Source organism: Anopheles darlingi, chromosome 2 (assembly GCF_943734745.1).
Source record: "Anopheles darlingi chromosome 2, idAnoDarlMG_H_01, whole genome shotgun sequence".
Lineage (NCBI taxonomy): Eukaryota > Metazoa > Arthropoda > Insecta > Diptera > Culicidae > Anopheles > Anopheles darlingi.
The window spans coordinates 81,346,057-81,372,112 of NC_064874.1; the positions used below are offsets into that span (position 1 = coordinate 81,346,057).

Genomic DNA, 26,056 nt, shown 5'->3' on the forward strand with positions numbered 1-26,056 from the left:
GACAGAGAGAGAGAAAGAGCTAGTGTATGTGTTCTACGTGTGTTGGCCAAAAACGGCGCTTAAATCACGGTAACGCCCCGGAGGTTCGCGCCGACAATCTTCTGCAACGTCCTAGACACAGACACATGCGTGTGTGTGTGTGTGTGTGTGAGTGTGTCACCTCACGGCCATTCAGCGCCATTTTAAGGTCCTCTAGTAGACGGCACTGTCTCGACAGAGCGAAAGAGAGAGCGAAAAAGAGATAGAAAGAGAGAGGGAGAGAGCATCAGCGATAAAAATTACCACTGCATCGGGGCATGTCTGCCCTCCCGGAGGAACTGGAGCATACCAGAACGTCCTTTTAATTGAATGCCGTACGTACTACGTAGCGCCGGGAGTAGTACCATCGGCCTGCACACGAGGCGGCATAAAAGTGTTAACATATGCCACTCTTGGCCCCGGTTCCGGATTGTCATAAAAGCACGGAGCAGCCGTTCCAAACCGTTGTAATTTAAATAAAACAAACATTACCGCCGCCGTTCTGGCCGCCGTGGGCTGGGTGCCAAACGATCCGGCCTCGGTGGCCGCTGGGATCTCGATCCGGGTGGTAATTGGGTTCCTTCCGCACCGGGGAGGGAGGGCCAATAAATTGCCATATTTAGCTGGAAGCCAATCGAGAAACTAGCCCGGAGCCGGAGTGGAACCAATTTTGCAATCAACATTCTTTGTTCATTTGCAACGGACATACCGAGGCACATCAGGGCACACGCTGCGGGTGTTATGGTGGACCGGAGGCTAAACGAAACTACGATCATAATCCGATTTCATCACCAGAAATCATGATCGTGCATAAATTTTTGGACGCACTATCGCTGGCCACCATTCGGTTCCGATTAGCATTAACAGTTTAACCAACAAAACACAAAAATGAAAACAATGAAACCACGAACACACATAAACGAACACAGCCACACACTTGGTGTGGTATGCATGGATAGCACGGGAATTGTGTTGAAGTAAAGGATATAAAATTCAAAGAATTTTCCTGCCCCTCTCGCGCGCCCTCTCTCTCTCTCTCTTTCTCTCTCTCTCTGTCTCTACCCCCCGTTATCCTTTTTCCTTGTTTCAAAATACGTCGAACACGAAGCGCGGAATTGCGTTTGTGGTAACCCATAATTAATAAAAGGGGAGCTTTAAAATTAAACTAATTTTCAACCGAGTCAACAGAAAGCGCCAGGCATGCAGCGTCACTCGCCGTTCTACTCCCATTATCGCCGATCCGGTCGACCTTTATTGTTGACATCACCAGTAGCAGCGTGGTATGGGTGAAGGTGAAGAAGGAGCTGAGAGGAAGTGCCGCCAGGAAGCTTTCCTCCTGTGCAAAGCATCGTTTAAGGTCAAAACGGGCGAACGAACGAACCGCCATGGACCACCTCCTGGCAGCATGGTATACTTCAGGGTTTGTTTTTTACTCTTTTGGTTTCTACTCAGGCCAACCGGTAGAATGTCGCCAGGGGTTCCTTGCTTCCATCATTTATTTTCACCCCTGGTTCACCACACGTATTCGAGATTTTCGCACACTGCGCCGCATGGAAAACGATGGGGAGTCGCTTCGCTTCCAGGTGACATCCAAACCAAGGCGAGGAACTCTTTTTCTCTCAAAAAAGTGCAAAACAATGGGGTGACTAATTTGAAATGATAATCATTATTTTAGAGGACACGAAATGGCGTTTCCAATAGGCAAAAAAACTGCTCAAAATACATTAGATATTATTGGAATAGAAGGGTTTTAGCGTACATTTGATTAGAAAATTATAAAAATACTCCTTTATAATCCCCGCAAGTTATCTAACTCTTTATAAAATCCTTCGAAACAAGGTACGGATCCACCCGAACTCTGATAAAAGGTGTCGGCCGCACCCTTGAAGGGTGTGAGTCAGACATGCCTTATCACGGCCAAACATGGCCCCAATCTACGAAACCCAAAACCCCGAAAACCCCGTCGCGCCGTCGTCATTTACCATTCTTTTTGCCTTCCAATTTAATCATCCCTTCTCTGCGGCACCGGGAGATTCCCCGTGATTCCCCGCACCCTCCAAATTACCACCCGTGCACACCAGCCTGCGCTGCGGAAAAGCTGCAAAATGTTGATGAATTGTTTTGAACCCACAACGGAACAGGGCCAACTTCTGCCAGACGACGTTCGGCAAGAAGTTTCATAGTACAGGGCACGCGGCTTTTCTGCTCCGGTTTAGGGTGCCTGGTTGCAAAACATGTTGCAGATTCCATGAAACATACCGCCGTTCATACCGAGGCTTTATGTCCGTAAAAGGCAACCACATGAAAACCTGTTGCATCACGGGGGGGTTAACTAGCTTGGTTCTAGCGCAGCAGCCGAGTGTCCTGGCAGGTGCTGACGGTGGAGAAAGCAACTGCTTTACATTTTATCTACGGGGAATGAACCGAGAAAGCTTTCTCTCCATTCGTGCCAATTGTCTATTGTCCGCACTGCACTCTGGGGCACCATTTCTTGTCGGTTTCAGGTGTGAATTGTAATCGCGATTAGCAAGCATATTTTAGCATTTAGCTTGATGAGAGTAAGACAGATTAAAAAAAAGTAACAAACTCGCCTATTGTAGTTTTTTGGCAGCATTGTTTGCGATACGATATTACTTGACACTCCTTGTTTTGCCTGTGTCCATTATCATTTTCAAATGATTAATGTCCATCACGTGAAAGCGGTTTTTACTGTTTCATTATTCATTTACAGGATAATGATCTGATTTCTGGTGGTTCATGATCCGAAGCAAAGAACGGAAACAATCAAATGAGGAACAAAGGAGGTCTATAACATAAGCTGATGGATGGTTGGAATTCATTTTTGCAAATGCCGTATCAAGAACAATAGTGACCATTATTATGCACCTAAAGCAGCAACAACATTAAAATAAATGTTGAAACGCCGATTGCTATCAATGCAATGTTCTAAACGTAGTTGAGTTCAATATATCCGTAGAATTTAGATACACTGATATACATTTGATTTGACTGGTTCTTTGCTATCTTACGATTTTAGGCAGTTGAATTCGAACTCTGTATTTGACCCAATGCGACACCAGCGCTACCAGAAAACAACCTGTTTCCAGCGTCAACAATCTATTGATCGCCACGATGTTACTTTCGTTTAAAGCCATTTTTCTTCCCCCACCCCCAAAATCCGTCGAATCCCATAAAAGTAAAAAGGTCAAAGGATAAGGGCTCCCAAATTAAATGGTACTCCATCGAAATTTGTCCGCCGGTGCACGGAGCACCGGGAAGGAAATCCGTGCTGACACCCCGAACACGGACTTGCCCATACTGCGGACATGCCCACTTGACCAGCATCCCGATTCATGGGCCATACATAATTTATGTCTTATGCTCTCTCTCTCTCTCGCACTGTCCCAAAAACCCAAACCGTCGGTCACCGGTAACGAACCAAACTCGGTGAACTCGGTTCCACCGACAACCGATTTTCGATGTGTGTGGCTCCGCCGTGCCAGTCTCGTTGTCTACCCCGGGTCCGTCTGCCATTCAGAACTTCTTTATCTGCTAATCTGGCACCGGCGATGGCGACCTCCACTGCCACCGATGCAGCCAACCACCAGCGCCGTCGTCGTCGCCGCGCTATCGACCACCGACAAATGCGGAAATGCGAGCCTTCGCACTCGCACTCTCGCGCTGTTTTCTCTCCATTCAGCAAAAGTAAAACCGAACTCGACCAGAAGAAGTGTAAAGGCCAGACTGGTGGCGCGACTCTCGGATAGTAGTGCGGTGTGGTTTCGAGTCCGCAAAGTCCAAATCGTGGAAGCTGCCATACTGCTGCCACGAGCTGCAACCTTGGGTGCAGCTAGCTCTTTCGCCACCCAAACACACACACACACATACACAATGTAGGGTGGTACGGTATCGCTCGTGGCGGAGCCTTGGCCAGCACCAGAATCCATTACATCAGTCTAGCCGAAAAATGTGCTGCGAAAATTTCGTAAACAAACCTATAAATCGTCTCGCCCGTTGATAGTGGTAGTGCGCTATCTCTGGCACGGGTGGTTTTTGATTTCGATCCTGGAGCGGGAGGGCGCGTGAAGGGTGAATCGGGTTCCGGGAACCGTGAAATCAGGACAATCGGGATTGCCATCGACAATCAGGAATCCCGTCGCAAAGCAGTTCAGTGTGAGAGAATCTCCGAAATAGATTCTTCGAGCAAAAACTTGCTTTCCTCGGAGGAACATTCTTCGTTCTTCGTTGGTGCTCTTTGGCAATGGAAAGAGGGTAAAAAAAGTAGAAAACGTTGGCAAACGAACAGGTACCAATACAAAGTTGTACACAGTACGCAGAGACAGTGCAGCCAGCAGCAGGAAAAGGAAGAGAGTTAAGGGATGAAATGTGTTTTTGGAAAGTGAAAGCCGTTAACAGAATTCGTTTGAAAGAGTAGAGAAGAGCGTCTTGGGACGTGAGGAAATGGAAAAATTAAATTAAATTTCTAACAAAGCAAATCCTCCAGTTAGCCGATGTCTAGAAACACTAACACTAAGTGAAAGTTCTACAGTTTACTTCTGCATCTCGATGGTATCCCTGTTTCTTGTAACGAAATTACCAATGCACTCTTGGCAATGAAGTATTAAATATAAAAATATTTTCAACCCACAATTTTTCATGAATTGTGTTCTTAAACAAACACAAGCACACAAACCGCACCCATTTAATTCGGTTTCGCTGGATGAATTAAACGTTTCTTAGTCCTCGCGAATTTTGCGAACTGGAAGCAACACCATTTCGCGCGCGAGACCATTTCAAATAAAGGCCACGGCGGTAGCCTGTGAATGCATTTAATGCCGCTTGTTAGTGCAGTGTGGTACTCGTCCTAAACAAACACACGTATTCAATGCGAAGGGTCTCACCTTATAGGAGCCAAGGTTTTTCACCGAGCACGCCAGCTTCACGTTGCGCCCCGCCGGTACGGTGATGTTTTCTATGACGTCGGTAAACTCGGGATCCTCGAGGACGGCTGAAATGGAAAAAAGGAGCAGAGCATACGTCAGGTGCGTCAGAAAGTACACAAACCTCTAACAGGGTAAACAGAGGGAAAAAACCAGGAAACAGAAAACATTCATTGCATTATGCTAGCTCCTCAGATTCCGGAACGCGCCGTCCAACGTGCGAAAGGTGGCTGTCATCGACGGTGACGACGGATCGACGTTGAGGTTCCGGTCGGTGAAACGTCCAAGATGCTCGCCACGTACGTCGACGTAGGTTGCCACCGGTTACCTCGGTTATGTCGCTCATTATCGGCACAGCGTTACGTCAACGGAGTACCACCGAGTTCACAATAGAGGCCAACCGTACGGTGACCACAAACTTCTGCCGTCCTTTGTTGGCCGCGTCACTCAATTCGAGATTGCAACAATCGCCTCGTCCGAGCATTCATTGGCAAACGACTACACTGAGCGTAGTGTGCATTGGAATAGTCGTTCTGAGCCCACCAGTAGGCCATGTCAACACGTCACGATTCGACTCCCAGGCCCCCGTGAGTCTCGGGAGTCGAATTATCCTTCATTATCCAGTTTCATTCGATACCCCACCTATGTCGATACTCACTGGCCAATGTCCTGGAAAGTCTGGCAGTACGATCAAGCAGTACATCAGCTCATTCTCAGGAATGTAGACCAGACGAGACCAGCCTCCCGAACATACCGGCTATGACTTTTTCACCACATTTCTATGCTTGTTTCGTCTTCCACCAAACCAAAAGTTGTCAACTTCATGCCGCACGAGTCTCTCGCTGCGTCTTTTCACCCAGCACATCAAAGTCAAAGTGAAAGTCAACAGTTTTTGGGGAAATTATTTCCAACCATCCCACATCCGTCGTGACTCGTCAGTTTCTCCGTTGGGGCCACGTGGAATGCACATGGACATGGACTCGCTCTTGGTGGGATTACCTTGCTTCGCTATTCCGGTCACGTTAAATACTGCGACCTCTCTGTTTTGTTTTATTGTAGCGTCTCTTCTCCTTCAGTTCTCCATTCAATCATTGGCCCAAGCCTCGAAGCGACGATGTCTCACGGGCACACAAGGGAGAGGTGGATACGAGACAGCTGCAGCGTTAAAGTTAATTCCCCATAGGACCGGGTAAAGGAGGAGTCTGGGAGGGTGCCACAGGTACACTCATCATGATATGCGATGCGTCCCCGTGCTCGGTGTAATTTGCTTTCATTAAAAAGCAAATTGTGTATCGCAAGTCCTCCAACTCCCACCAGCAGAACTGATCCGGGCATGTGTCAAAGAGTAGACATCACAACATTGGCTTGCGAAAGTTTTCAACATTCGCCTGTCGATCGCATACCAGCTCGTAGCTGGACCTGATGAAAGAGCTCATCGTTGGGTCATTCATGCTGCGCCTTAATACTTCAACTTTAATTTGAAGCTCAAAGGTTGGTGATGAGCTATTTATGCTTTTTTAAATGAGGATCAGATGCATCCTAGTAATTTCCAACGAATGATTAGTATGATACTGAACTGCCTCGTTGTTCTGTCGACTACTGCCTCTAGAACTCTCGTCAATTCGTAGGAATTGACTCATCGCGTCCGGAACAGGCTGGTTTAAAGCATAAAACGTATTTTATTTCCGATGAAATTCACTCATCGAGGACAGATTCTTAGAACAAGCACTCCAGGGCAAGCAGAATGGAATGAATGCAGAATACTAATCCCCTCACAACGCAAGGAAACCCTGACTCACTACTGGAGACAACGTGCAATCGCAGAGCCCAGCAGCAAGCTCACTTTCAATCGGCCATCGATAATGTCGCTTGTAAACGAAACGGAACCTCAGCCCGTGCGGGTTGAGGGATGGTACCCGGTGATCAGCGGCACCAATCCGTGGCACGTAATCGCAAGGATAATGCCCGCCAACAGAGACGGAGAGGGAGAGAGAAAGGATACAATTGTAATTCAATTAAGGTTGATACCGGAATGGTGATTCAACCTAATTTCGATTCTACCGTATCCCGTATGGTCAGCGTGAGTGTGTCGCAGCAGCACCAGCACCAGATCCGGATTGTTAGAGAAGGTTGAATACCGTCGCCACGCGATGCCAGGCTACGCCAGAAGGTGCACCGCTAGCACCGGACCAGATAACGAAGACCACCGCCACGAAGGAACTTCGAGTCCATTTATCGTCCACCTCGTTCGACTAGCACGTTGTGCCCGTGTGCCGACTAGTGTCCGGCTACCATGCCGGGCACCGAATGCGGCACCGAAAAGTCGCCCGGGATACGTATTTTCTTTTAATATTCCAGAAATGTCGACAGTCGAAGTAAATAAAATTAAAGACTGCACCCTCGCACGGCCGCCACGGATGTGGCTGGCAACCTCCCCTGATGCTGGTGACAACGCTGGCGTACCGTCGCAGTGCCCCACTCCTAACTTTTCCTTGGAAAAGTTCTTGTGCCTTCAACCTTTTTACCGGGAATGAGAATGTGACCGAATCGGGATCCGTCGGTTCAAGTAGAAGTCGAGTCTAATGAAGTCGATGAGTTCAAGATTGTTTTAACGAGCATCCAATCCGAGCACCGTCCTCATTCGGTAAAACTTTTCCCGGGTACCGCCATGGTGGCCATGGCCTTTCCCTCACGGTGGCTTCGATATGACCGAGGCGACGCTGGAGCGTTGGCTGGATTAAGGCCATGATTGAAAATTTTATCGTAAATGGCCGATTTCCCGGGAATAGCTTTGGTACGTGGTTTCGCATATGGTGGGCACGGACTGGGGAATGATTTTAAAGTGGCTCTCGCCGACCGTCCGGCGTGTTTTGCTGGCAAATGGAGGCGCATTCGCGAGGTGTTTAAGGATATTGTAGATTAGCTTTTTGACTTTAACGATCATTGTTATGTGGCGGGTGGTGGTGTTGCTGTAACACCATACAATGTTGGCCTTTGAAAGTCATGAAAACAACATGATTATGCTATGTTATGCGAAAAGATGCTCAAACAAATGATGCTTATCAGAAATCGATTGATTGTTTAAACATGTACAATTGCCTATTATCGCTTGAAACGGAATGAACGAAATGTGAAAAAGTTTACACTATAGATTAGTTAAGTTAAAATGATTCAGATATTCTTAATTGAAACACGCAAATCGAGCACGAAACCTTTAAGAAACAAAATTTCCCAAATAAAAAGTTTGTAGAATAGCGCAGATATGTGATCGAAACACACAAAAAAGATTTATAATCAATATGAATTTACAAAATTGGACATTACAAGTAGTATTTAAAAAAAAAACTATACCAAAAGGTCTTTCAGAAAAAAACGTCCTTCTACTATCCACCTTTGTGCACAACAAATGCACCCCCTTTTGTCTAGCCATATTGTGGATTCACAAATTTATGGCCCACCTTCACATTTATGCATTTCGATCAAACTTTACGCCCTGCATGCATCCTCATGCTTGAGCTCTCGGTGAAGAGTTACTCTTTCTGCGCCTTCCCAAACAAGGTGATCACATACCGCGCACACCCACTTGCAACATTCACGAAAACATCCGGTCACACAAACCCCCGTCGCCCGAGGCAAGAAGCGGTGGAAAAGGTCGTAGAATGTGAAGCATATTTTTCTAAATTAAGCACGCATGAAATACTTTTGCACTTTTCGGCCGGCGACGGCGAGTGTCCCCGGCAAGCAACTTCGAATGCGATTTACTCTCGGTTTTTCAATAAACATAAACTTTCTCCTCCTGGTGCTTGGCGTCAGCATCACGCCATGGCACACTAGAAGCCGGTACACGCACCACACGGATGACGGTGAGAGCGAGCAAAAGCTAAGGGCGTCCTCGGGGCTCACGATCACGACAAGCGAACAAGATAAAGCACCTAGCACAACCCTTCCGGTACGGCGGGCACTACTAGTTTGGGGAGACAACAGAGTAGAAGAGGGTGGGAAATAAAGAACCCAACGAGACGAAGAGGACGATCCATGCGAAAGTTTGTGCTTTACTGCATTGTTGTAGTGTGCTCGACTAGCATCGTTTTCACCTAGTCACACATTTCCAGTACCAGCGCAGTCCGCGTACGAGAAGGTGAAATGTGGCAATTGTTAAGTGGATAGAGAGCCGGGACAGGAATGTTGCGCTGGAGTGCTGGCAACAGGCACCGATGGTTCCTGTTCTGTCGTTAGCGGTTCTTTAGGAGTCGGTTTCGTTTTTGTTTTCGTTCGTTTGCCACTGAGCATCGGACAACATTGGCAGCATGTTAGGACGAGATCAAAACTAAGGTCCTGTTGTTTGCTGCGAGCGACTAGCACCGCGATCTGTGATGTGATGTAGTGATGGTGTCAATTTGGGGGAGATCTCGTTAAGTAATCTCGGTGGTAAATAAAGCTTCTTTACAATTGAAGCGGTAAAGTGGAGCGATTCGCGAACCGAATTTGGGATTCAAATTGTTTGAAGCGATTCCCGCGCGATGATGAAGCTGTGAACGGTGTACTGGAAAGCCAATCTCCTGACGATTTAGTTCACTTAGCTTAGATTCGAAATGATATGCTCAATCTATGGCAAGAGATAACAATTATAAATCTGAGCGTAAGGTATTGTGGAATTAGAAATCAAGGGCAATTACGTAGAATCAATTATTCAATGTTGGGTAATAGCGACCTTGCGAACAACAATTGAAACCGTTGTTTCGCTGGAACCGTGGGGAACAATTCCCCAAAACATTAGAAACTCAATTTGCACCGTTGACTTCCGTTCCGTGAATTAATGTTCCACCAAAAACGCTTACTCGGGCCGAATGGGGCCGGCCATCCGAGTCTATTTACATTTATTCATTTTCCGCTTATTTGCTTTCCTTTTCGGGTGAAATACAACGTTTAGCATTTCACGTGTCCTCGCTCCAAGCGAGTCTATTGCCCCCCCCCCCCCCCCCCCGCGTACCCCGCATCGCCTACCGAGATTCCACCATTTTCCGACCAAGGTACTTGTACTGCTTATGTTGCCTAACCAACGTATGTGTGTGTATGTGTTTTTTGTGGCTGTGTAGCAAAAGATTTATGCGGCTGGCAGGGTCTGGCACTGCTGCTGCTGCTGCTTCCACGCCACGGCCATCACGGTTGAAGAAAGAAAGAGGCAAGTTTGCAAGTAGATTGAAAAATCCTTTTCTCACCTCCAACCCACCACCAAACTCCTATCCCACACACCAAAAAAATACACACCACCACGGACAGCACACAAAAGGCTTGGGTTTTTGGGGCCGAAAAAAAAACCAAACAGCCCGAAGTGACGCCCCGTGGCAAAAAGGGATGGGGTGGGTTTTTGGGCCGGTCAAACCGGTATCTGCCAAACGTTGTAGGTCCCAACTGCCTTTTCTGTCGTGCATTATGATTTTTACGTACTCGCCATTTCCATATTTCGATTTCCTGCTGTCAAACGATGTCAAAAGTGCGCTTCCGTTGGGTAACCCCGACTTCCCGCCCTGAGCGAACGCACGGGAGAAAGCAAGAGAGCGAAGGCATCTTCACACTACTTTATGACAGAGCAGCAGCAGCAGGAGCAACAGTGAAAGGAGGATTCCGGTCGAAAGCAGCCAAACGACAATGCCAGTTGCTGGAAAAACGAGTGGAAAAGTCACTCGTATCGCATTTGGCGATATGGATTGATTTTGTTAAAAGGAACTCTCCGGGGGGCTTCGGGATTGAGTTAACACTGGTGCACGGTGCTTGGGACATTTTGATGTTGTTATTGTGGTTGTTGCGATGCCATTGTCACCTTTTGCTACAAATTGAGCACACACACACACATACACACACGATACCATACAAACCATTCGTAATTTGATTAATGGTTCACTCACCGCGGATCATCATCGTGCTGGTCGATTTTGAAAATGAGCAATAGCGCCGTTAGATCGGTCGAGTGCAGGGGGAAGGGGAACATTGTTGGAACCAATAAAGCTGATCACAGTGTTAGAGGGAAGCTGCTACAGCACATGTAGGTTATCGAATTGCAATATATGTTTTCCATGAATTTCGACGAAGCCTATACAGTACTCTGACGCATTACGCAGATCATTAAAATGCCGTTAATACATTAATCGAAAATAAATGTCTCTTCGTGCGGGGCTACTATCATATTCCTTTCCAAATAATCGTTAAAAGTTTCTCCAAAAATCGAATCGTATGATTTTTATTTTTTCCTATTATGGTTGATAGATGTTTTTAAAATTCGAAGTTTGGTTTCCCATATATGACATCTTTGTTATCAGATCCTTTCGTTTATCTATAAAAATATACTTAGACATCAGTATAACTATGTAGTGAAGTAAAGAGATTATCTTTATCAGAAAAAGATATTTTGTTATTTAATTGTTTATTTAAATCCTGAGGATTTTTTGGGTTTAAAACAGTATTTCAATATTATTTATACTTTTTATCACATTACCCCCATTTTAGCCTTTTCCATCAAAAACCAGGATGACATCAACAACAATTGAGCACCACAGAACGATGCCGTGTCCGAGTTGATTGATACAAATGGCTACGGTTGTTCTGTTGACATTCCGGTTTGTTATATTTATCAAAACCTGTCATGTCGCCAACGGTCAACGAGATTCGGACAAATCTTTCCCGACCATACGAGCTCCAGATAATCCTCGGTGCACGCTCTTCTTCGCTCGTAGCCATTGCCATGAGCATTTTTTCATGTTTCGAGTTCGTGGGCACTACCTTAACCACAACAACATCATTTCCACATTCCTCTCCTGGCCCTAGAAACGGCACTAGTGATCGTATGCTAGCGGTATGATAGATCTTTCCCATGACCTCCGCCTTATGTCGAACGAGTCCGGCAGCTCCCAAAATAGTCCCTCCCCCTCCTCGGGGGCCAATCCTTTCGTCGAGTTATTTTCAATACACATTTCACGTAACACGTAACGGGGTTTTGGTCTCGTCCAAAAACCACACGAGAAACTGTTGTCACTTGTCACACCGCGGTGATTAGTTCGCTTGACGCTCCCCTTTGCTTAACATTCCTCCACGGGGCCGCGGCCCCGCACGAAATGGAATGAGGTCGACTAATGAGAAAATTCGAAATAAAAAAAAACGGTTTCGTTCCTCGTTTTTGGCGTACCATGGAGCCAGGTTCGTGACAAACGCGCTGGCGCCAGACGGCCAGTTCCGCCGCTCGGTGTTCCTCCCGACCCGGAAAAGTTAGAAACAACCATCCATCCCGCTCCACTGCCAACCGACCTACCCACTGCCCTACCCTGTACTGCGTACCACGCGTCTTCCTTTTCCACATGGATTGCAATCATCCGACAGTGGATTCCGAGCGGATGAGAGTTCTTCATATTTACGACAGTATTATGAGGCTATAAAATCAGATTTAATAACCACTTCTATTACCGTACCGGCGTGGCAGGGGAAGAGGCTTGTGCCATCCCTTCCGTCAGGAGGAAACCGACAGCAAAGTACCTCGTAGAACATGGTCCCGCTCTTGCGCGATGCTTGAGGTTCACAGGATCCCACTCTGGCGTTTTTTGCGGTACGAATTGTTTTATCCATAAACATGATGCTCCGTACTGGGACTTAACCTGCCCCTTCGTCCGCTTTTCCTTCTCATCCCGTGCGAAACACACATTTTTAATGCCAACTCTTAATTTTTCCTTTAAACCATGGGTCCCCCGCCACCCCCCGGTAAACCATTCAGCCGTAACTGCCGTGGCACGGATCCGTGTCCTTTCTCTCGGTGGTGTACACCTTATTTGCTGTGCGTGAGTGTGCAGTACAGGGAATGCCGCGTTTACAGAAATGAGGTTTGACCCGCGTGTCAAGCGGGAATCCCGGGGAATCGTTAATGGTGCCTTCATGCGTATAATTCATAGGAGGAGTCGTTTTCAAATTCATCTCTAGTGAAGGTAGGAGGGCGAGGGCTTTCTTACTTTCGTATGTTGTGCTTCGTGCGCATTACTCTAGTTGATATCGGGAGAGATTATTGGAACAGGATGCCTATCAGAACAGTATGTTTGACTTGCTTACAACCGTTTATTTGGCTCAATTGACTTGAGTATAATATCCTTCCTTCCATTGTTCTATACCTGTACCAATCCGAAAAGAGACATCCCAAAGGACAGAATGCCTTCCGACATCCCAAATATGGTCGCTCCATTTGTAAAGAGTTCAAGAGTCTGACATTTTCGTTGGATGTCGACAACGACAAATCGACGCAAATGCTCTGGAGCAGCACTAGACCGCTGGCCAAATAGTCAAGAAACGGAAACATGAGTGGATTGCAAATTGCACTTTTGGCCAAATTCGCATCGACAACACAAATCCCGCCTATACACCTCGGCCTCGACCCCACGAATAGATAACAACATGAAACGACGGTAAAGAAAGACAGAAAGGGAGAGAACAACGCGCGTAAATATCCAATACACACTATTGGGAGTGAAACCCTTGAAACGAGCCAGCAGCACACGGGCGTGGAAAGCCAAACCTTAACCCCTCGCTGATCCGGAGCCCTCCCTGGAATACGAATGCAGAAAGAACCGAAAAGAATGGAGTGGGACATTTCCTTCGATATCTGGCCACATCGGTAGCGACGTTGGCATGCACACACACACACGAACACAAACGCTCTGCGTTGCCAGCAGCAGTCAGCAGCCAACGGCAAGGAGTAAATAGAGATGCTTGCCCGAGACAGCCTCCACAAAGGCAACGGGGAGAAATGTCGGGACTCTGCGTGAATTATTGTTGGCTAGCGGCCGATCACGCACGCACGCAGGCACACAGGCACGCACGCAGGCACGAGGGGTTCAATTTTGGACCGATAACAGCTTGAGATTTGCGGAGACCCCACGTGTCACGTGACGATTGCCCGATACGAGGTCTTTGCTCCCGCTGTCGGCGAGCACCGAAAATCAAAATTAATCCTGCCGGCACATGTTGCGTTAAAATGTAATCAATTGATGGCCAGGGCAGAGCACCGGAACACCGGAAGGGATGTTGCTGTGACTCATTCGATCGGTTGCCAAAGAGAAGTAGTTGTCGTAGGACATTCTTCGTTCGTTCCGCGCACGGATTCCGGGCACTATCGTTTGCAGCATCGTTTGTGCCGAAACTAATGCCCCGCAACGTCTTTTCGATATTGAATTGACGGTGGGTGCTTCTATCGCCCCTTGGCCACGGCGCAGCGCCAGCTGTTGTTCGCATAAATAATAACTTTCTGCACCCGGCCTCTCTTATCTCCAACGAGCATAAGGAGAAGGAGGAGGAGGGAGGGGGGAGAAAGAAATTAGTCGGCATGATGCACCACCATTTCTGCAACATGATACGCATTAAGCCTAAACGATGCTTAGTATTTATTACTTTCGCAAAGAGATAGCGAGTGAGATGCGATTAAGGATGCTCCGCGTCCGACCCTTTTATCGCACAACTTACTCCACTGCTAGGCCTTTACGGAGGCCATTTTGCAATCGGTTTAAGTGACGCATCATCTCGTTTCGGGCTCAAATGGTCGATAACGGGGCCGTCTGATGAGGCATGATGGCCTTTCCCGGTGAGCGTCTTCCTCTTACTGCTTGAGCTGCCTTTGTTTTTTTTTTTTAAACAAACGGCCTCAGACGCTATTCATGTTCGCTCCCCTCCATTATGTTTATGCTGTATGCTTATGCTACTCCCAGAGAGGGGTTTTGAATGCTCCCTATGCTGGCATCGCTCCCTGCTGACAATCACGATTGTGGCGACAGTCGGGGGGTTAATGATTTATTTTTGTTACTAAACCGATACGTTCCGATGCTTCGATTTTTAACAACTGCACCGCGAGACAACTGCACGCCGGCCACCATGAAAGATGAGCAAAGCAAAGGATTAGAGAGAGAGAGAGAGCGAACGGGAACTGTGTGCGGGATTGTAACAATAAACAGTCAGAAGCAGCGGCAGCAGTAGCAGCAGCAACCACCACGTCGCGCGAGAACGACTGATGATGATATCATTAGCCGAAATGAAAACATCCGCTCACGCTCAAGACATGGTATGCGGCCGGTGGAATGGCATGCGACCGGCACTTCCATGGTCCGCGCACGCTTGCCGCACAATATGCAATCGATCACGTGCCGCGTCTCCCGGCTGGCATCCATCTCGGTTGCCGGGCGTAAAATGTTTACTCCACGCTCTCCGCGCCACCATGGCGCGCCTTGCTGGAGTCCCACATGGGAGGGAGGAGGAGCGAGAGAGGAAGAGAGAGAGAGGACAGCTTTCCACTCGAACCTCAAAAAGATCATCCCGATCCCGATGGCTGATCCGATGATGCGCTACAGCTGTTGGTTTTTCACTTTTTTCTTCTCCATTTCCTCTCCCCCCCCCCCCCCCCCTGTTGGGCGATACCACGTTTCCATTAGCCCGATCGACGATGATGACGATGACGACGACGGTGACGACGATGACGCGACGCGCGTCAGCGAGTGATGGAAGAAGCGGCGATGATTCCATTTTCTTCATTTTGGTTTTTGTGTTTCCAGCGCTTCCCTTTCATCTCGAGGGCCGCCGCTGTCACGCCGCTGTCCATGTGTGACACATCAGAGATCGTGCCCTCACTCCTCCCCCCTCTCCTGGGCAAGGACGGCGCTCTCAGCTGGGACGGAAATGTATCGGGAAGCAGTGACCACACCGTCTGCTGTCGGGGTTTGCTGTTGGGGTCTTAATTAAATTGTATCGCGTTTTGCTGCGATGCTCAGTCGCCTGTTGCATCACGGAGGGAGGTACTAGCTGAAGGGACGAGGGAGGAAGGTAGGGATTGTCAATAGAAGGGGTTCGAATTGAAGCTTTAAATGTTGTGTTCTTTGATGACGTGTTGTGAAATGTTTATAAAAATTATTAAAAACTATCACCAGTTGTTTACTTGGTTACAAATAACTAGTTCTGGAGGAAGGTGCTATTTTTATCCCGTGCATTTATGCTGCATTAAATATGATAATTCAAACATGAATTCAATAAATCTTAGTAACAACTGCAGCACTGTTGCTTAAATACTTCTGTATCGACAAGGAAAGAGATTAATTAAAGAAATTTAACCCAGGGAAAAGGGTTTTTTTTATGCCAAATGCTGCTACCAACACTTTGCAATGATCAGTTTAGTTCATCAGCATACATTGCTAAGTAAACATATCGCTCGCTAGAACCAACAATTATTCATAAAAACGTCTCCGAATATTCTTGAAATGTTGCTCTTGGCTGTAATGAATAAACATAAACTCTGTTTCTATTTTTTTTAACCCTTATTCAAATTAGACACAGCATATAAGAATCCTTTTTTGTCCCGCAATTTAACAGGATGAATTTATGACATAAGATATTAAACAGAATGAACTGTAATAGATATGTATTTAATTTGGATCTTAAAAATATGGCATTTAAGGGCATTGTAATCCTTGTTCAATCAACTAAATGCTAATCATACATAAAAAAGAATCCAAACACATCTAGCAATGTAAAATCATGTGAACAAAACCAAAACGGATTGATTGAAAGTCATCCCTACCGAACAATCACCGAACCATATAAATCATTAGCGTACGTTTATCGGTTTATTTATATTAAACGTCTCCAAAACAAATGGCTCCCGAAACGCCGATTTACGGAGCAGCAAGCAACACGTCAACGCGCGTCCAAATGATAAACACCTCAAGAAAAGCGCACCCCGCACCCATTATGCTGCCCTAATGAGTCGGAAAAGTCGAAGGGAAAATCGGAATAGGGTAGCAACCGCCAACCTGCCCAGATCCCAGATGAAACCGGCGGCACCCTTTCAACGGCAGAGTGAAACATACGAACACACACACACGCACACGCACAACACGGCGCATGGCGTACAGGAAAGGAATTAAGACCGTTCGCCCACGCTATCTACCCCGAGCCCAGACCGGCGAGCGAACCGAGTTGAGTCGTTTATTTGTATCAGATCGGAGTGTTTCCTATTATTTATTGCATGTTACCTCACCCCTCCTCACGCACACGCGCGCATTTCGATACGCGGCAAACCTCCCCGGCGAAAACACAAAACACTCATGAATGTGTAAACAATCCGGAACATCGGGGGGTTTTTTTTTGTATGTCTGTCCGTCCGTCCGTTCCATTTCCGATAACCCTTTTTCCCGGCATTCGCGTCCTCGGGACGGAAGGTTGGGATGAGCCGCTTAAGCTCGGGAAACTCCCTTTTTTTATGCTGTCGAAAAGGAAAACGTCCAACCCGGGGGGCCTACGGAGAAGGCCACACCATTGTTGCACATTCCGATGCTTTTCCGCCCTCATTTCCGCACACTTCCGGTGCGAGCGAGTGCGTGCGTGTGTGTGTGCCACCATCGCTGCTGCTAATCGTTGTCGATGATTTCGCTCTCAGTGGGGGAGCGAGACGGATCGGAGTATGTGATCCCCCCCCACCAGGGTCCCCTTTTCCCGGGTCGGAAAAGGGTAATTTATGGAAATTATGAAAATTGTTAAATGATATCCCAACCGACGTGACGCAACAGTCAAGAGCGAATGGGTGCCAATGAGAGGGAGAGAGAGAGGGGGAGAGAGAGGGATACTTGTTGCTCCATTATGTTTGTCATCGGATAGAATATCGTGGCTCGTGTTGGACACCATAGCCAGCCCCCGTCCTCCGGAACGGTCGGCTTTTAACATGAATAACCCCTTTTCCCTCCTAACGGGTTTACGATCATCGCGATACACGCAACGCCCCGTCCGTCCGACTGGAGTTCCAAATTTATAACCATTTCGCCCACATGAAAGGCCACGAATCAAATCGTGGAGCATTAGAAGCCGCTAAACACGATCCCCAGCATTGGGTTTATTACAATTGGTTTTGACATGTTTTTCCGCTCTTTCACGTGCAGAGAATGAAGATTCTGCTCGGCACCGCACCACTCTAGCTGGCGTCTACGGAACCGGGAAGACACATTAATCTATTACGAGGCCTTCACCGCGATCCGCGTTCGGGGTTCGTTGGTTTGCAGAATGTCAAAAGTGAGCAATCGAGGAGCACTGCCGGGCACTACCGGGTGCGCGCGCGCGCGCGCGTCTGCACGCTCGTCTGGATCTGGGGCGAAAATAACTTTTTCTTAAATGTCAATATCACTTCTATCACCAATGGCACCAACCGACCGACAGCAGCCGGCAGGCTTCTGCCTCTCCGGTGTGCCAATGAATGCTAAATTGAGCAGATGGAAATGTCGCGGAACGAACATTGATGCCAACACTGCAAGCAATCGAATGCGCAGTATACGACCACGGGACGAAGTACTGCGTCAGGTGGTCGGTCGGTCCGGTGGTGCCTGTGCTGTTGCTGCTGCTGCTGCTTCGTGGCCTCTGGAACCTTCTCAGCCGTCGTTTGGGCGATTTGTAAAGTAATTAAATGAAATTTTTGAAATTAATAATCCCTTCCATGTTTTGCTGTCCGCACTCGGTGCAGAATGAGCTGTGATTCCGTGAAGTGTAACAAGCAGAGCAACGTCCCGGTCAAGAGTATTTGCCCTTTACATGGTAGAACATCACACTCACAATCTCTAGCTTCATTTTAAAGCTGGATCATCCAAATACGCAGTACCCAAAAGGGCCGAAAACAGTTGCTCCGGGAGTGTGTGGCCATCGATGACCATTTGGAACGGCTTCTCGGTATCACAAATTACAAATTGCAACCGGAGCCTTCTCGCTTGGCACTGGACGGGGGGGGGATTGGAAAATGATTGCTTTCCATGGAACGAAGAAAATTTTAATGATTTTCCCTCCCCGGGTTTTTTTTTTCGGTAAGCCGATGCAACCAACATGGCAGCGGGGCAGGGATGTGTGTTGCAACTGATAATGGAACAACAACTGATACGATGCAAAACATGTCCGGGGTGGTGGCCGCATATGAGGATGCGGCATACATACCACGAACCGATGAAAACAACCGGAGAAACGAGATCCCCAAACACATGTTGCCCCGTACCACACCCCTCTCCGGTCGCCCAGCGAGCACAAACAATTGTTCTGCAGCGTTTGCCCTGGATGCACTTTGGTTTCGGAAGCGAGGCGCCTGAGCGAAGCACTACGATTTGACAATGAACTCCGCTTGTAGCGACTTCAGAGAGAGAGAGAGAGAGAGAGAGAGAGAGAGAGAGAGAGAGAGAGAGAGAGAGAGGAAGCGAGAATGATGTGTGATGTGGAAGGGGAGGGGAGGGGGTGGGGGGCACAGATATTATGCTGCACCGACGAAGGTGCCGGTAGGCATGCATGCATCCTTGCCAGGCATGTCGGCAGTGTTTGTTCATTAGGTTTTGACTTGCATGTTGTTTGCCTTCGGGGTAGTGCAACGGTGCCAGGAAAGAGCAATCGAACATGGCTAAGGTAAACGTGTCCGTGTCCGTGTGTATATGATGCAGGGCGTTGAAATTGAAGCCACTCTGTCGCTCTCTTGCTCACTAGACGGCGGAGTGCACTTCACTTCAGGTGAAATTCACTACACACTAGAGCTCATCATCATCCTCTCCGGTAGCTGACGCTCCGCTTGCGGCTATATCCTTGCTCGACGGATTCCTGGAACCTTCCTGGAGAAGGCGAGAAGACGGAGCTGCAGCCAACCTCGGGTTGCGCCCATGTAAACACCGTATCTTGTTACGTAAATTGAGAATATTTTGTATCAGCACTTCAGGGCCCGCTGGGAGTCGAACATACTTTAAGCTGCGTTTCTGGTGAAAGGATGCCGATGACGAAGTGAACGCGGGGTACTACTCGTTACTAGGGCCTTGTCCCATTGAGATATCGAAAAGATTGATGAGGAAGCGATGGAAAGTAGGGAAAATCCTCTGGATAGGAAGATAAATCCGCTGGATTTGATAATCGTGAACAGTATAAGGGAATGTCCTACGATTTCTTCAAAGAAAGCCATCGCGGTAGAACCGCGCTGTATTAAATCCCTTCGTAAAATAGGTTTTCTATCCTAATTTTTTCCATCAAATTCCCCTTCAAACCGAGCACCAGTTTGACCAGTTTCCGAAACCGCACAACGCCTTTAACACCTTGCACGCCCGGCCACGTGGCACGCGCCTATCCCTTTCCCAAATCACGCCAGATTGGCGCTAAAAGTTTGACAATCTGTTTCCCCTGAAAAAGTCTACAAACTGTGACGTGTGTGTGTGTGTGTGTGAAGCGTGTTAGTACGCCACAACTGGGGTTTCGGTCGGGCTTATCAACATACAACCCCGCACGCCGTCGCATCTCGTATGTTCGGGGAAGGGCTTAGAGTTTGGATTGCTGAGGTTGAGGAATTGAGAACAGGCACCTCGCTCCGCTATGTAGACAGGCGTGTCTGTGTGCCGGATGTCTCGTTATCTCTGCAGTCATTTTTCAAACCCACCCAGCGCGGTACCAGCGGTTGCGGTTCCGGTTGCGGTAATCCTTGCCCCCGAAAACCCGTTTGACGCCGAAGCCACGTGGCAGCTCGAAGGAAACTCGGGCTTTGAAGGTGTGAACAGATCTCCGAAGCAGGCCGCCGATGGGTTCTCGGAGCCATTTGATATCGATTCTGGGACGGAGCGCACTGGACGGAGCAAATTTGTGGCACGCGCCACTTGGACCCGCCAACAGAAAGGTATTATCAGCCAACCGGATTCATTAAAAAGCAAAAAAGTGCCAAAAAACCAAGAAGGACTTCTTCTGGATAGACTACGCGTAGTGGTCGTTTGTTTGTTCTCAAATGAATAGCAAAGCCTACTAAGAAATGTCTCAAACCGCTATTTTGAAGTCAATTGGTCACGAAAAGTTGTGGTTAAAAAATAACGAGGTCTAGGAAAAGGTTTTTAACTTCAAATGAAGTACAACTGCCCGACACCTTCAACACGTAGCGTCATGCGAAATTCCATCCACCGGAGACTCGCTGTCTGGCGTAACGATTGTTCTCAACTTGGGGGCTGCATCCTCGGTACCCCTCCGATTATTCCCTTTTTAGAGCATAAGTCGCGCGAGTTTCCGCGCTATTTTTACCACAACCGTTTAGCTAACGAGAGTTGTCTTGTTGTTGTGGTGCTTCGGTTCGCTCCGATTGCGTCGGTTCCGTTTCTTCTCGTTTTACTGCACCACACCAGGCATGCCTGTGCCCTATGCTGCTGCACCACGAGCTACTTACCATCGTCGACATTATGATTTTAATGAACTCAGAGTACGGTGTACGGTAACACGCGTAAAGCGCGTCTCATTTTAGGCATACCCTGTACCACACCGTACCGTACCGTGCTGGCCACCCTTCTTAATCATCACCAGCCATGATGGCGCGCCTTGTGCGTTCTTATGGTCGCACGCGAGTTCCATATGCCAAACCTTTTAGCATGGCATCAGTTTTGTCATTCATTCCATCATGAAGAAGGTAGAAGTCGCTGTGCACATTGTCAAAGCACTGAGCGACCTCGGTGCAAGGCCGGTTCCCTACGACTTCATCTCCTCCTCAACCATCTTCACAAAAGCAGCCGAGAGATGAGAGGGGAAAAGAGATTTGTAAATTAGCTAAATTTAAATACGATTCCACCGTTGGTAGATGTCGTAGGGTGGCGGGCATAAGCAGAAGGTTCGTTCGCTTGTTCGCGCTATCAAACGCGTGGTTTTTGTTTTTGTCCTTGATCCGGTGGCTTTGTATGTGTTATCTGGTAATTCCAAGGAAAGACGGGACTTGATGCCAACCAAGAGTCGCCACTCTGCTACGTAATGGGACTGCACACACTTTATCGCTTTAGCACTGCACCACTATGTTCCATGTGCGACTGGATAAAATTGTGGAATGTCATCAGTATTGAAGTCGCAAACCATAATTGTTTTGTAAACTTGGAATCGGAGATTTAACAAAACTAATACCCAAACTTCGGATCCAAAACAAACATCACAGTTGATTTACTATTAATCCTGCAAGTTTAATTGTATTTTGAAATAGGTGTATTAACCACAATGATATACCGATGATGATTGACTGTTGTTTGGCGGCACACACAGCTGAATGGTTTGATTGTGTGAAAACCGAAACGCTTGATTTATGTTTTTTTAACCAATAGTAAGGCTCACCGTGCGGAGTCATAAATCTCCGGCCGGAGCAGGAATTACCTCACCGCGGCCAGTGCCAGTTTGCAGGAGAGGTTCCCGGTGTCAACCATTTATAGTGTGGTTTATTTTCGGTAGACGAAAACGGAGAAGCGGAGATCATTTTTATTAGAATTGAGAAGAGGGATAGTTTCTCGTTTAAAACAAATTGCCGAGAAGGAAACCGTTAAGCCGTGGCATTGTCGCGGTGTAGCATTTCTGGTCTTATCTTGGCTGTAGACCATTTTTCCTCATCCAAATCCTGTTTTAAAGACACAACAGACTGGCTTCTACATGTGTTAGACGCTTAGCATAACATTCGACTGCCCTTTACCCTTTACAGATACTAATAAGAGCTCCAGAAACAAAAAAACCTTAATGTTAGTGAACTGATTTAAAGTTGTAGTAGCAATTTGTCCAAAGTATTCCGCTCAACTCAACTCACCGACTGCGCCCCTCGTAGGCCTAGGTGCCTACGCGAGCTTCCATTTTATTTTCCTCCAGCAAATCAAGCAATACGACCTGCATTGGCCTCTCCTAAATCCAATTATCCGATTAGATCAGCCGCAGGACAGACCTGTCGAATTGAAGGCCGTATAGTAGCCTGCCCCCTTCTCGGACCGCGCGCGCAAAAATAGGAAATCCAAGATCCAAAAAGTTGACCGAAAACAATCAAAGACAACGGAAAAGACAAACAATACTGCCTTTTAATTGAGAGGTTTATCTTTCGTTTCAACCTTCAAACCAAGGTTGGTGCTGTTTGGATAAGCGGAGATCCTCGCATGATGTGCATGTTAAATCGGGTTCCATCGCATATTTCCACCGACCGCTAAACCGATTAGCAAACAACCGAACAGAAGTCGGCGCAATAGAATAGGCCGCTGTGCAAAGTTTTCGCTAGATCCCTTTCGGGGGCACGGATGCTTCCCTTTGAAGACAACTCATCCATTTCGGAAGTTTTGCTAGCCAAAGTCCTAGTTAGCGGCAGTGGTGGCAGTAGCGAGCGTTCCTCCCGAAAATACACCCCGATCAAAGAACTAAGTCAAACCTGTCATAATATTGTGAACACATGCGGTCGAAGCACCGTCGGCCAAAAAGGGGAAGGCTACTTTACGCCGTAACAGAATTGCATAAGAACCGCGCCGTGCAATCAATCCCATTTCCATCCCCGGGCATGTCCTTTTATCTTCAACTCCTTCTTCCTTCGGGGCACACTACTACGGACTCACAGGAAGCAGCAGCAGCAGCAGCAGCAGCAGAGGGTGTCAGAAGTTGGTAATGCCTCGAGCGGCCAGCAAGTAGCAAGCATCTACCCCCCGGTGCAGACCGGCGAAGGGTGCGTGCTACGGAAGGGAACAGATGGTTTTTGGCGAAACGAAATTACGCCATTGTTGCCCTAATGTATTATGTATCGCACGGCCCAAAACATTGGTTTGCGTGCTAGGGTCTTGACGTTTCGTCGTTGCGTTTTGCAAAACAGTTGGTTGACACTCGGTCTCTCTCTCTCCCTGTCGACAATGCCAATTACCAATCGATGCCCTTCGGGGGTGTTCCATGGGTGTCGCATTCGATTGTATCGGTGTGAAGCTAAGGGTGCAGCATCACTTTGATTTAGCATCTTGTCCTGGGGTGCAGAAAGTGGTAAGCATGATGTTTATAGTTCAAATATTGAAATACTATTCGATCAGCAATATAGCAATAAGGCGGTTTTAGTATTTAAATTAATTCAGAAATGAGCTATCAGAGCGAAAAATATTGCTGCATTCAGATGTAATTCTAAAGATTTGTAATAATTTTTGCAGTTCTTTTATCTTTGAACAAGAAGAAATAACGAAAGAATCTAGCGCGTCAATTAGACTTTGTGATTCGGGTGCACCAACTGCTGCGCTCAACATTTCGTTAATAATCGAACTCGTGGTGTGCCGCTAATGAATTGTCGTAGAATCCATTGGCAATGCAACGAGCGCTTTTGCTGAATCCATTTCCAACGAGGGCGTTCCGGTTGAAAGTAAAAATCAACCGGAAAATATTTGCCCTGAATTGCGATAATGGTGCCACCGTTGCTGCGCTCCGTGACCGAAATCAGATGCAGTAGCAGCAGCTCGAAATTAAAATGCATCCTGGGTTCGTTCAGGGTGCTGCGCCACTGGCCGGCCAACGCTGGCACGAAACAAAAAGGATTCTTTCGTGCCTGCTGTACGGGAAGGGAGGGAGGGAGTTGGGTGCTCAAATTGGAAAACTATTGACATTTATTGGTATAAGTTCCGGGCAGCCCCGGAAATGAAGGAACCCGGCAGTTTGGCACCGAAAAAGGGATTCTCGCCTTTCACGATATTCTGGCCACGAAGCAAGCGAGACCACCACCAGCGCCTCTCGTTTCCATTTCCCGACGTTTGGTCAGCGGCGGTTCAGCATCTCGGTATTCAGTGTTCGTTCGCTAGCACGTTCTTCTTTTCCTTCGTTCAGTTCGGGACTATTTTTGAACGATCGTTCGTCGTGTTCCCGAAGAAAATGTCAAATAAAAACTCCCAAACCCAAGGCTAGGGTGTGTTTGGGAGGAAAACAAACCCGAATCGAAGCCGTGACGGCCAGCAAACGCCGAGTATCGGTTGTGGTTTGTGGTGTGGTACGGGTGGTTTTTCCAGCGAAACAAACACACACACACAATTAGGCCCGTTTTGGTTGGTGGGAGGTGGGACGAGGGCCGGAAGCGCGCCCGTTTTTAATGTTGGCCTTGTAGCTATTAATTCTGATCGTGATGTTAAACGATCGCAGATGTGAATGCGAACGATGGGTTGGGAATGTGGTGATGATGCTGAGGCGAGGGTCCATTGCGAGACCTTCGACACTTTGGTTGTTGCGTAATGCGCTGACAGTTTGACACGAGACACCAGAACACGCCAGAGGGTAATGATGACCGATTATCGTCACCACGGTCAGCAACCTTTATCGATGTCGGATGTCGAACGGGGAATCATTTGGTTAACTTGGTTGCGGGACATTATCGAGAGGGTTGCTCTTTGACACTGTTTGCGTTTCAAATGATGTTGAACTGGAAATGGTTTTCTGATAATTTGAAAAGTAAACCCAAACTACTTGTAAAAAGGGAAATTTTACATTTTTTAACAATATTTCCAGACAGTTTCAATTTTTAACAACAATTAGGATTTATGCAATAGGGTAACTCATTCACTTGTGCTTTTTAAGCCATAATCCTGGAGAAGCTGAAACATAGGCACTATTTGCTTCTAATGCCACTTTTCTCTTCGCGGCATTTTCTCATCCTGCACCCCTTAAGCATCTCTTAAACAGAATCCTCTTGACCATAAACTTGTACCAAAATGATGGAGCCGTTCAACTGAAGTAGAGAATCAATCAATGTGTTTGCAGGGGGATCCAAAAAGGACTCGAAGCGCTCCATTAAATGAAAATGCCTAATCTACACTTGGCCCCGAACCCCTGGAGGGTAGGGAATCGAGGTACTCGTGTTTTATTTATCTAGCTAAAGGCTTCAAACAGGAGTCCACCATTGTAGGCCCCCATCCTTGAGTGAGTGAATCTGCTGTAAATTCCAACAGCCAAACTTCGCACAATAACTTCGACACGCTGCCTACCAGAACAGTTCGAGAGAGTGTTCAGGAAGAATGGAAGGAAGGAAGCAAGGAAGACAATTCAGTCAACACTTATCGACCGCGTAGCCCGGGCAGACCGAGCAGAACCAAGGACGGAAGCAAGGTTGAGGTTGCGTTGACGGTGCTTCAGTGATGCGTAAACTTATGCTCGCTGGCAACCCTTTGGCTGGCCCCTCCATCGTATCCCGTACGCAACGCAACACGTTGGTACCGGGTCGCTGCTGGCGGGTTAAGCGATTCGTTCGATTAAATTATGCAGAAAATTTCACGAATTTCAATTTAATTTTCCAATCTCTTCACTTTCACACCAAATAA

The 26,056-nt window shown here is 47.4% G+C and overlaps 1 protein-coding gene across 2 annotated transcripts in view; it reads right to left on the reverse strand.

Moving 5' to 3' along the window:
- The window catches only part of LOC125949841 (lachesin-like), a 39,025-nt gene that overhangs the window by 8,534 nt on the left and 4,435 nt on the right, over positions 1-26,056 (reverse strand). For both annotated transcript variants that reach the window (XM_049677264.1, XM_049677263.1), the window contains exon 2: positions 4,920-5,026. In XM_049677264.1, coding sequence (XP_049533221.1) covers positions 4,920-5,026 — 107 coding nt within the window. The remainder of the gene's footprint in view (positions 1-4,919; positions 5,027-26,056) is intronic.